Here is a 12,500-nt window from a genome sequence, read left to right as displayed (position 1 = left end):
CATTCATCATCACCTTCAGTATCATAACTATCACCCTCATTATAACCACCATCAATATCATAATCACGAATTTAATTATCGATGTAGTTATCACCCTCAATGTACATCCTTGTCAACATGGTCATGAACACCCAACTCAATTGGTTACAAATGCCTGCCACCCCACATCCTACATGTACGTCTGTGTTGAATGGAATAAACTGTTTATATCATTAGCCGTAGAGCTGTGACTATTGCATCAACCCGGCCCAGGGAGCGCGAGGGACCTCACCTTGTGTCCATGTTTGTCCCTCCGCCGCCGCTTGGACCTACGCTTCTCCTTCTCTTTCTCCTTCTCCTTCTCGCGCTCCTTCTTGCGCTTCTTGCGGGAGCTGCGGTGGCGCTCGCGCTCACGGTCCCGCTCGCGCTCGCGGCTGCTGCGGTCCTTCTCTCCGTCTGAGTCGCCCCATTCTCCTCCTCCTCCGCCGCCGCCGCCGCCGCCGCCGCCGCCGCCGCCACCGCCACCACCACCGCTGCCGCGGCTGCTGCTGCCACGGCCCCCTCGGCCACCATCGGGTGAGTGCTGCTGCTGCTGCTGCTCAGCGGCATCGTCATCTATCTCTCCATCCTCCAGCTCACCCTCCTCCCTGCACGGTGAGAACATATACGTGGGTTAGCCTTTTCAAATGTATGGCGAGAGCTGTTCGTAATCACCTATTAAGGACGATTTGGTACACAGGGGGGGGGGGGGGGGGAGCTGGTATAGCCATCACCATGCATGCTCAGCCACTTCATCTCCCCACGCCACACCAGATGTATGGTAGAGGGCCAGGATGGGTTTCAGATGCTGTGATGTTATCCGTGAGCCACTAATCAAACCCAGGATACCGGTTTCCTAGTGCAGTACGCAAACCACTCCACCATTGCTCCCTTCACAAACACACACAGCCAGATCCTACACCAGCTAGACGTCAGGAGGAAAATGTATATGCCTATGGCGTGCACTGGTCTCTACACAGGAGAACCACTGCCAACTTCTGAAAAAGTTTCATTCGTTTTATAGATCCCGTTCATATGATGATGGTAAAGAAAGAGGGAGTTTGACCCCCAACTAAGAGGGTGAATAGAGTGAATATTTCACCGACTGCTGGTGCAAGTGCTGTTAGCCAGCACTGATTTAGGCTGGAACGGTTAAACAGCAAGCAGGTGAGGTCAGCTCCGGGTCTGGCCACCTTAGCCTGCACAGTTCTAAGCTTATACACTGCACCAGGTTCTCATTGAAAGGAGTCAGTCTCAACGAGGCCCGGAATCAGATGTTCCTCGCCACCGATTGGTAGCCCTGGCCAGGAATCGGAATTCAGGTCACTGGAGAGTGCAGTGCGCTAACCACTGTCCCACCGCTCATTTGTACACACAAACGCACGCTCTTACGTACAACAATTCAGCAGGTGCGCAGGGGGCACGCATCAAGCCAGGAATAATTACTCTTATTGAATAAAACTTCACTGACCCTGTACTGAGCCAACAAGTAGAAGTAGGTCAAACAAACCCCCATGACTGACACGGTGAGGGGAGGCCTTCATCCAGCAGTGGACGTGTTAAAAAGTGCAGTAATAATTTAATCAAGTGCACGTTTTACGAGCATGATGCCGATCACAATGGCCTGGCTTGCTTGCTGCCGTCACCGCCACAGCTGTGTGCATGTCCGGGCTAGCCTCCCACTGCCGATGAGTGGTATAAATAGGTTTACATTGCGTGCTGTCACATATGGGTCAGAAAAGTAGACACTGACCAAGAAAATATGTTAACGCTCCAAATCGTGCAAAGAAGAGGGAAGGGGCGCCTGCTTAGAATTATAGGCAGGAGGAGGAACACATGGAGTAGATAACACAAAGATCCCCCGCAAGGCCTAAACAGACTGTCGGGGCAAGTGCTGTTAGCGAGCAGCACCTATGAAGGCCGGCACGGCACACGGGGGGTGAGTTGCCAACACCACACCCAGCCACTTTTGTCTCCCCAGTGGTGATGTTTACACACTGCACCCAATACTCAATTGAGGCCGAGTCGATCAAGGGGAGGCCCATGATCGGTTCAAATAATCGTCACCGGTGTTGACCGTGAGCGGGAATTGAACTCGGGTCGCCGGGTTCGTATTGCAGAGCTCTAACCGCTACACTACTGCGTGAGTATGTGTGTGCAGATGACACATATACACACACACACGAGAGACATTATATTGACCGTAGGGAAACGTAACTGACATTGGGCGGAACTTGTCACGAGAGGGAATGGTGGCCAGTGGTGGAGACTAAGAAAAGGGTGACGGCGGAGAGATCACACAGATACAGGAAAGGGTGACTGTAAGGGTGTTTGTAGAAGTACACGTCCGAGACTGACTAGGTACGAGTGTGACGGCATGTTCGTACGAGTCTATTCTATGATTGTAAGTGTACACGAGACCGTGTGAGAGAAAGTGATTAAATTAGTATTATGTTTAAGACTGTAACCGTAGGTGTAAATTACAGATGATCGTGTGAACACATACGAGACTGAGTGTTGCGTATTACTGTGTGAGCATGTGTCAGCATATGCGTTTAGATTATTTGGCTGCTATAAATGTCCATGTGTTAAGCCACTTCATTGAGCTATCATTTGTGACCAGGTCGTTTCTAAAACATAAACTAATAGCTAAGTGGACTTTACCTGCTACAAATAATGGTTTCGTTTTATTTGTATATATTTTTTTGTGAATTTACCTTTCCTATAATTTGCACTCATTGTGTTTTCATATCGTTTATTGTAGTAACGTTCTGAGCCCGTGCCCCTACTGTACATCTGTGAAAAATAGCTTCATAGCTCATCGGAACTCCTCCTCCGGTATGAACAAATATTGATTCATCTAGAAAAATTACGCCGATAGCACAGCTGGAATAAAACCGGAGTGATGATAACTATAACAATGATGCCTCGGCAGTGACACCACGGGCCTTACAAATGGCTCTCGCGGGAATACAATATTGCTCAAACGTGTTTTCCAAGACCTAATGTTGTCGAGGCTACAGACAACACGCAGTTGTGGGCTTAGCGGCCACAGTACGTAACGAACACGCCGGCTGCCACCGTCAATCATTCTCGGCTCCCAACATCGCTGGCCATCGCCTATTTGTGGTTCGTGTGAAAACTTTAGGGGCTACAGTTTGGCGGCAGCGAACAAGCTCACCCAGGGCCTAAAGAGGCACCGGCGAAAACATTCATGGCAACTTGTGTGTATTGTCCTCAATTAACGCAAGAGGACGAAGCCAGACGTGGGACACTGCATGGAGCGGACCTTGTAAGTCAGATAACTTAAAACTACTAAACTTAGCAGAAGGCATAGTGATATGTGCCAATGCCGACAGAAATTCCACCAGTTACATGTTGCCCAAGACCTTGAAAATGTGATAACCTTTTTCAAATGAGTACTTTCAGTATTTTTCTTGAGTTTTGTGGGTTTTTTTAAACATTTATCAATGGAATGATGTAAAAGTTTTTATACATAAGTCTACAGTGGTCATCTATGTATGTTCTCACGGCCATAGCAATGTAGATTTTCCACCACCGGCTGAGGGATGTAAAATATTAGATGAGTGTTGCTCCAAAACTCGTTTTTGATGTCAACCCACATTGACCCTACAAATGTCTTTTTAAAACTGACCATCGTCAACTCTCTACCTGTGTTCACATCCAGGCTAAAGGCCTTTTCTACTTACATCGGCTTTGGCCACATCGCTGCCCGGCCGATTCGGGAGTTGCGCAAGTCTGCGCGATGCGTTCACCCTTCCGCCTCCATCGCGGTGGATTGCAGCCACGTGCCGCCAAACACGACCATAAATAATCTAACCTCTACCTGCGCTATGCCACTTTTGCTTGAGGAAGGTGGGAATCGAATTGGATCGAATAATCGTCGCATGTCTGCCTGCGTCCACCTCCCTTGGTTGGCATGGCCAACCCCAGATGGACTGGATACCGTTGCCCGCTTACAACCTCTCAGACCCCAAAAAACCTCACGTGTAATCTTGTATATGCACACCCACTGATCGTGACTTTTAAAATCCTCTTTTACTATTTCAAATTCAGGTTGCAGTTGCAACGCCTGAACACTAAAAAGCTACGCCACTGACAGATGCCTGCAGTGCCCAATTTCAATCCAGAAGTCGGGCTCCGTTGGTCGTTATTCTGCAAGTGCCGCGACGTGTACGATAGGTGAAACGATTCTCAAGGAAATTCGATGAATTGTCACGATTCAGGGTCACATGATTGAAAAATCCACTTCTTCATTTAACAGTGGTTGCAGAAGTGCCAAGGATCCATTAACAAACAACACACACCAATCGAAAAATATATCGATTATGAGACGTGTGAAACCATGCATGTACGGCGAGCTAAATAATCCACATTTATCAAATGTTGAATCGTTCAATCACGAACGTTGATGGCAGGAGTGGGGAACCTATCTGGGCCATGTCCGGCACAGGGAAATAATTTTATACGGCCATTAGTGATGCGAGGCCGACAACTTTGGAACGGCCCGCAAAATATATTGTTTAACACGTACTAGTGACGAATTGGCATGTTCTGTTTACGTGACAACCCTTACTAGTTGGCTGTCAGGTGGTGGCGGGTTTTAACGACAATTTATATATTTACGCGATGCAACCCAAAAAAAACCTCTATTGTGGAAAATATATTATATCCGTCATTGCAAGCACTTGAGCAGCACTGATCAGGTACTGGAGGGGAATCTTTTCCACCAGGCAACAACGCTGCGTTTCCAATTTTAGTGCCACACCAATCACTTCTGTCACTGCAGATGCTTCTTGCAGTGACGGAAGTGGTCGAGCTGCAGTGCAATTAATGCGTGGCCAGTCAACGTTATTTGAAAGTTCTAACCCTCGGCAAGAAGCTCGCCCCCACACCTCCCACCGGTCTACGCTGTCAGCTGTCCTCAGCTTAATAAACGTTGTGTTCTCTCTGGCTGGCAATTTGGCTGTGTAAATATTCCCTTTATACACGACTGCGCAATTGTTTGAGGGTTCCGAGGGTTGCACAATGCTCGAGCATTCAAACAGATTTGACATTGGAATTCCCGAGCGTTTCCATGCCCTAAGAGTTTTTGGTGGTGCTCACCTCTGTTTGGTGGCTCATAACCTGTAGTGTTAACTCCAGGATTCGCTAAATTCACGACTGGGAGTTGAATGTCAACTCCATATTCGTATGAGAGGGACCAGTCTTTAAACAACTAGACACAATTTAACCCCACCTCCCATGCCATTGCCCCCATATCCTGCAAGTGTCAAAATGTGACGTTTTGATTCGATTAAATAATGTAAATAAACCTTTGCCGCATTTTTGTCTCAATTGCATTGCTCTTTTTGTTGTTCTTACGGGTTTGTTCATTCCACTCGTCTACGTGTAAAGTCGCACGTCACATATTCGAATTGCGTGACAGTAAATTTCTTGCACGCGCAAACGTCACGGGAAATTTTTTTTATTTAAATAGGTGAATCTACTCGTCGTTAAGTGTCTATTAAACAGCACACCGATGACTGGCCATGGTGTTACTATTCATTTTAGCGACCCGAAAGGCATGCCAATAATCAAATCACCCAGGATGCGCCTAAACGCATCGGACCTTAGAGTGTTGGGCATGGATAGTGTTTGGATGTGACCACCAGACAAACAGGACGTCAACAGGGTCACGGGGCTACATGGACAGTGCAGCAAAATCCATTGTACTCTACTTCTATGCTCCCAGTCTTTACCGATTCGAACTGAACCAGCGTGATAAATAACCCCGACACACGTGATGCGGGGAGGACCTCATCCAGCAATAGACTGACAAAAGGGCTGTTCATTTACATACACAGGCATGATGGGCTGAGTGTAGCCCCTTACCAGGACATGAACTCGCTAAATTCGCGATTGGGAGTTGAATGCTTTAAGCGTTGCGCCATGTGGCCAGATCTGTAAACCGAGCTTGCACTGTATACGATACCCGAGGTTTGTGAGCCAGCATGGGTTGTTGGTTGCAGGCATTACTCAGGGGGCAGCCAGCACAGACGTGAGAAGGGTTACAGGTGCAACGGCAAAACTTTTGAGTTCCTTGCCACCACTCCAACCGGGACAATGCGATCTTCCCAAAAGTTATTTTCAAACCTGGGGGCGCCCGCAGCAATAAGTTGCACATGCGAGATTTAAAATGCCTGGGCGCTAGGAGTCAACTACACGCTCTTGCTAGCGAGCGCAGCAGTGGCTGCTGAACGTAAATGTCTTCTGCGATATTAACTTGTGAGAATGAGGCACTGCACACGGTGAACTCAATCTATCATCTGTGGCCTTGGCCAATAAAATTAGGAAATGGTTTGTTGGCTATCAACGGTGGTTGCGCTGTGAAGACTGGTCGCACCCAGAGAATTTGCAAGTGCCATTGGCACGTGGCTGCCAATATGGGATGAACACCACTGCTCCACGCTCATTTAAGCAAGCCAATGCTTGATGACACTTTTACGAAGTTTAAGAGGACGTGGCCTTAAAGGTGGTTGAGCGGCTTAGTCGTTGGTCTCGGCCCAGTCAGAATGACTGCACGAACTCGTGATATTTGAATGCGTTTTTTTGTTGCCACATTTGGAAAACGTCAGCTCTCGTCGCGACAACGTCGCTTTGACTGTCATGCGACAAATGTTTCTCTGCGAAAGGGAACGTGGCAAAGTACGCCCCCACCCCCCATAGTGTCTGGATAACAGGTAACTTGAAGGGTAAGACGTCGGCACTGATACTGAGTGGAGCACTGCTCTGCCAAAGTTTCGGATGGGCGCTCCATCTCAGGCCGTTAGCAAAATTGGAATAGTATGAGGGAGTGGAACTGTAGTTAGAACCACTTGACGATTCACAACTATAAGTTTGGAAGTTGAAATCCCAGTGTGGATACGCTTAACTCAACATGTTTCTAGTATGGCTAAAATAATTTTGTGGGATGTCAACAGAATTTGCTGTGCGGAAAGACAAATCCACGCCAAAGGAACGTGGAATTTACCACCACTGGCTTAGGACCACCAATGGGATATGAGCACAGAGCAAGGCTCATTTGAGCTGGGAGCCACGCTCTTCTTTCTTTCTGGCAAGCAAAAGTTACCACGAGGGCTGGGTGCAGGCCAGCTACGGCGAATTGGCATGGTCAGGGCATTTCATAAAAGGACATGTGCGCTGAGTTACACGTCAGTGGGCTTCTCGCACCCACTTAAAAGGTGCCCCTCGAGCCAACCAGCCAGTGATGCCACCCAACAAGTGACTTGGGACACATCAGCCCCAAAGTGTCTCACGGCACCACAGCGCGTGAGCTGTCGATTCCTTGGGCCCCTTTTAAAACAATCGCGGTCACCACAACTTGCCTCCCCCCCCCAACGAAGGCGGGAAACCCCCTAATAGCCATGCCCAGCGTGATGATGCCAATAACGTCACCAAGCTTTAAACCATCACCAACTGTCCAGCGGCACACGTGGGAACACAGGCAGGACTTTATTTTCCCACAATTTTTATATTATCCACGAAGCTAAAAAGCGCCAGGCTTGCTGCGTGGACACTTTCGGATATTGCTGCATGGACACTAATATTTACAAGACAGAGCAAACCCAAGGACTACTGTTCTCTATACTCAAAGTAAACCAATCGAACTTCCAAAAAATACTACTTTAGCTTTGAATCATGCATGTTCCTAAGCGCCAGAGCCTCAGAAGAAAGAAGTTCAACAATACATAAAAAACTGAGAACTGATGAGGGACAGTTGGCAGATGGGTCAAACTATCCAGGTGCACTGGCGGAGCCAGTGGGGGGTGGGGTGGCACACCCCCTCCAATGATCCGATCGAAATCCCTAATTTCGTTCGGATCACTGGGGTTTATTAGTAATAAATCGGCATTTTGCGACCCCCACTGCCACGGCGTAGCATATTATTACGTGCCAGGGACTCCGAGATGATAGGACACTCGTCTGAGTCCATAATTGGCAATAAGTAACGGAAAAGCAGTTAAATTTTGATTTAAAGCTTTCGTGACTGCAGTAATTCATATTCTTAGCTCTTTCGGTGAAGTCACGTTGAAGGGAAACAATAAAATATATTGTTTTATATTTTTTTTATTGTTTCCCTTGACGTGACTTTACCGAAAGAGCTAAGAATATGGCAAAGCAGTTATAAGTGACTCAGAATTGTGCGTAGTTGCGTCTACAGTACACGACTTCCCTGAAGGCATTCACCTTCAGCGAGCGCGATGCCGATCACACAACGCGGTTCGAATTCGACCCTCGATCGATGGCTGTGCCATCGCTGCACACGCGTCGAATGAAAAGCAAGGGACAAATCCTTACTTACTAACTCCTATCATTTTTAATTTCTGGAGGGGTTGCCCCCCTTACCTGAAAATCCTGGCTCCGCCATTGTCCAGGTGTATTTAAGTGTTGTGCCCGTGCACAATCTGATGCCGTCACTTGCGATTACACACTTGCTCAGAAGTGACCAGGGGAGTGAGTCCCGAATCGGTTTTAGATTTGAGCTTTCTTGCGTATGGTAGTACGCCTAAAATTACATTTGAAAGAATACTGGCAAGAGCTTGTCAAGCTAAGTTACTATCAGCGCAACTGCACACCACCACTCTTCCCAAGGCAAAACTGGACTTTAAAAAGTCCAAGGCTGTTGGGCTCTAAACAAGACATAGGTCAGACTGCAATCAACAAAGGCTCAAGTGCAGAATTGGCACTTACACGAGAATACAGCTGTTGCTACGGCACTGAAAGTGCTTAACTCAAAACAATCCTCAATGACACTCTGGCCTTAAAATTGAACGTATGAGAGGCGACGTTTCGGACAATGACCCTCCTTCACAGCACATTAGGGTTGTTTACGTGATTTTTTTTCATTCCACATTTTAAATAGAGGCCAGAGGTGAAATACATCTGGTCTGTGTGCAATGCAGAAGGGCCATTGCGCATAACGTTGCCAAGTATATACTTTTTTCTTTTCAGGCAGTGTTAAAAATGTTAAGCAGTGACTATACAAAGTGCTTTCACACGCATACATGTTTACACGCGTGTTCTCACACACACACAGAGTGGGCTTGCTGGTGGCCACAATGGGTGTAGAGCGGAACACGAAGAAAACAAACGGTACGAGGGAGATTGAGAGTGGAGTGGGGGGTTAGTTTACATCGTAAAGTTGCTTGGTGCCTTTAACCACAAAACACTGCCAATCCACACACCACACACACGTGTCACTTCCTGCAAGCGGGGCCACGGTTTGCGCATGCGCAGCCCGCACACATTACCATAAATTAACAAATATTAGCATAATGATGTGGGAGATGGCCGCTAGGTGGACCAGGAAATGGCGGAGGGCCTGAGAAAATGTGGTTAGGAGGTAGTGAAAATAATGTTACTACATAAATAAAGTATTCTTTATAAAAGCAAATAGTTAAATCCAGCGAGATTAAAGGCCACTAAAATAAGACATGTAAGACTGTAAAACACACATGCACGAATGTGATCGCTATTGTCGGTAAAGGACAATTGATTAAATAAAAAACAGCCACGCTCGAACATAGCAAAGCCAAAATCAACAAAAGTATAAAATTGATTATATAGAACGATTAACCTATCCTTACCACCAAATGACAATACAAAACTAATCTTAAGAGAAATATGTAAAAGATAAGTAAACAAAGATTAAGACTAAACGCCGCGGTGTGTGCCCGTGTTAAAAAAGTGCACTTGTATGAGCAGTCGTGATTCTGATGGAGCTAAATGATGTTAAGTGGGTGTCTTGCGATAGTAGTAATATAAGTTAATGGCAGTAAACGTAGCGGTAATTTTGATGCATACGGTAGCAGAAATAAAGTCAGTTATAGCTATTTGGTGGTTACCGTAATCATGATAGTACATTAAACGAGGTAACGGCAGTGAATTTAGCGACTGATGGTGTAAGTCGTCGTAGTGATGGTGATGAGAAGCGACATTAAGTGGTGGTGGTTACGAGATGACAGTGATCGTGATCGTACAGCAACTTGGCAGCGATGTAGCAGATATTGTGATAAGTGTCAATTACGTTGGTAGTGATGGTTAGTGATGATAGTTGAAGTTATAGTAGCAATGTGAATTATTGAAACGCTGAGTGATGGGTATGGTCATAGTTATTGTAGTGTTTGTGATGCTATTAACGAAAATAGCCGTAGTAGTGTCGATGGCCAGTGATGTTTATACCGAAGACGAGGGTCGTGATAAGAGATTATAGAATCGACGGTTATGGCGGTAGCAACGGTGGCTTTAGAGATTATAGTCCCGATGGTTATATTCGTGATGCCGATACATTTAGTGATGGTTATAAGTTATATTCGCAATGTTCATGGTTATAGTATAAATTATGGTTATCGTATTGGTAGCATTAGTCGCAGTGATGTGGTGAGTTATAGGAGCAATGATGTTTAAAGACGTGACTAGTATTAGTAACGGTGGTGATAGTGATTATGGTTATAGTATGAGTGAGAGTACTCGTGATTTTAGCAGTAATGGGTATATTAGTGGCGGGTGTAGTTTTAGCGATAGGTATTGTAGCAGTAGTGATCGTAATAGTAGTGATTATAGTATGTGGTTATATAACTTATACTAGTAATGGTAATAGTTATTACAGTAATGATTGTATTATAACGATGGCAGCACCACTGGCGGGCGATGCCGACAATAGTATTAGTAGTGATTATGATAGGCGTACATTACTGAATGCTGCTTGCGTTAAGACAATAGCAGTCAAGTTAACACGCGTACAGTACACTGCGATACGGCTTGCTGTGGCAGTGACGAGTGGCGCTGCTTTTCCGATACTTATCACAATGCTGTTGCTGCCGACGAGGACCGTGACGATGGCGTTATATGTTTAACGAGTTAGCATCAGAGTAATGACGATGACAAAAAAGGTAAGCGCGTTAAGGTATAAATGGTTATACAGTAATGGCGGCGGAAGACGATGGAACGATGGCGGCGCTGTTGCCAACGATACTTATAACAAAGCCGCTGCCGCCGCCGCCGCTGCTGCTGCTGATGTTGCGGATGAAAATAGAAGTGGTGGAAGTGGTGGTTGTGGTGGTGAAGAGGGGAGTGCGAATTTACTCGACCTTTCGTCCCCCGCACACCCTGGGGCGCTACGGGCGGCACGGGTAGTGGCAACTGCTGGGGACGGGGATCTAGATAAGAGGCTTTCAAGAGCCATCCCTTCCGTTGGTTGCAGCCGAGCACTTAAACGATTCGGGTTCTTTTGTTGGTGGTGGTGGTTGTTGTTTAGTAGTAGTAGGAGCAGTAGATGTTGCTGTTGGTGGTCCGTGGAAACATCGGCGCGGGATGCGGAGCGGGCCCGGGCGCCGCTGCCGGGGCTCTGTCCTCGTAAAATGGCGGCCGCGTCTGCGCACGAAGCACGCCGAGGCAAGGGCTCATTAACATAATGTCTGTGGAAGCGAAGCATGAATATTCATGAGGTGGGCGAAGCGATGGGCGTGTGCTTCCCCGGCGAAATGCTTGAGTGGCATCACGCGACCCATCTCTCGATAATAATGTATGCAATATTATGTTAATAATATATAGTATATGTTTAATAATCTATCTTCTGGGTTCTTTCGGTAAAGTCACGTAGAATGGAGATAAAATAATAAAAATAAAAATAATCTGTTAAAAATAACGGAATAAAAGGGATTGATGACGTTACGCGGGATTTGGGTGAGGCAAGGAGAAGGGGTGATGACGTGAAGAGACGCTGGGGAGGTTACGAGAGAAGAAATGACGTCACTAAAGATTGGAGCGAGGAAGCCTGTGAATGACGTCATGATATATGGAGGAAGCAAATAGGTGGGCGATGGCGTCATGAGACGTGATGACGTCATGTGACGTGATGACGTCATGTAAAACGGCTCAAATGGGCGCGATGACGTCATGAAACTCCAGCAGTCACTGCGGTTGTAAATAACACGAGACTCCACGCACTATTTTTTTACCTCATGCCCGTTGCTTTGGTCTTTCTCTACTTTTCCCCATAATTGTATAATTAGTATGCGTGGTAGTAACTGGTTCAGCATAAACTATCAGAATTTATGATATTTATTTATACTGGAGGAGGAATCCGATGAGCTATGTCCCATAGGGGCCGTCCATAAATGACGTCACGCACCTAGGGGGGGGTCAGACATTTGTGACGATGTGTGACGAGGTGGGGGGTTAGAAATGTGACGTCACGTAAAAATGCGCAACTTTAAACAGTCATCATCAGGTTGTGTTACAGTCGAAACGTCGTGAAAATTGTATTGTTTTATATATTGTATTATTTTATTGTTTCCCTTCAACGCGACTTTACCGAAAGAGCCAAGAATATGAATCATTGCAGTCACGAAAGCTTTAAATCACGTTCTACTTAATTAAATAGACTTTTAAATAAATTTCGATTTAAAGCTTTTGTG

General features: G+C 46.4%; 1 protein-coding gene across 1 annotated transcript in view; it reads right to left on the bottom strand.

Annotated features, from left to right (window-relative positions):
* ZC3H4 (zinc finger CCCH-type containing 4) overlaps positions 1–11,506 on the bottom strand; it is a 32,849-nt gene extending 21,343 nt beyond the window's left edge. The window contains exons 1-2 of the mRNA XM_076052020.1: positions 11,172–11,506; positions 272–626 (exon numbers count right to left, since the gene is read on the bottom strand). Coding sequence (XP_075908135.1) covers positions 272–626; positions 11,172–11,266 — 450 coding nt within the window. The 5' untranslated portion in view covers positions 11,267–11,506. The remainder of the gene's footprint in view (positions 1–271; positions 627–11,171) is intronic.
* Between the last annotated feature and the right edge of the window lie 994 nt (positions 11,507–12,500).

Source organism: Petromyzon marinus, chromosome 53 (assembly GCF_048934315.1).
Source record: "Petromyzon marinus isolate PM22_M1 ecotype Great Lakes invasive population chromosome 53, UKy_Petmar_22M1.pri1.0, whole genome shotgun sequence".
Taxonomy (NCBI): domain Eukaryota; kingdom Metazoa; phylum Chordata; class Hyperoartia; order Petromyzontiformes; family Petromyzontidae; genus Petromyzon; species Petromyzon marinus.
This window is presented reverse-complemented; position numbering and strand designations above follow the sequence as displayed.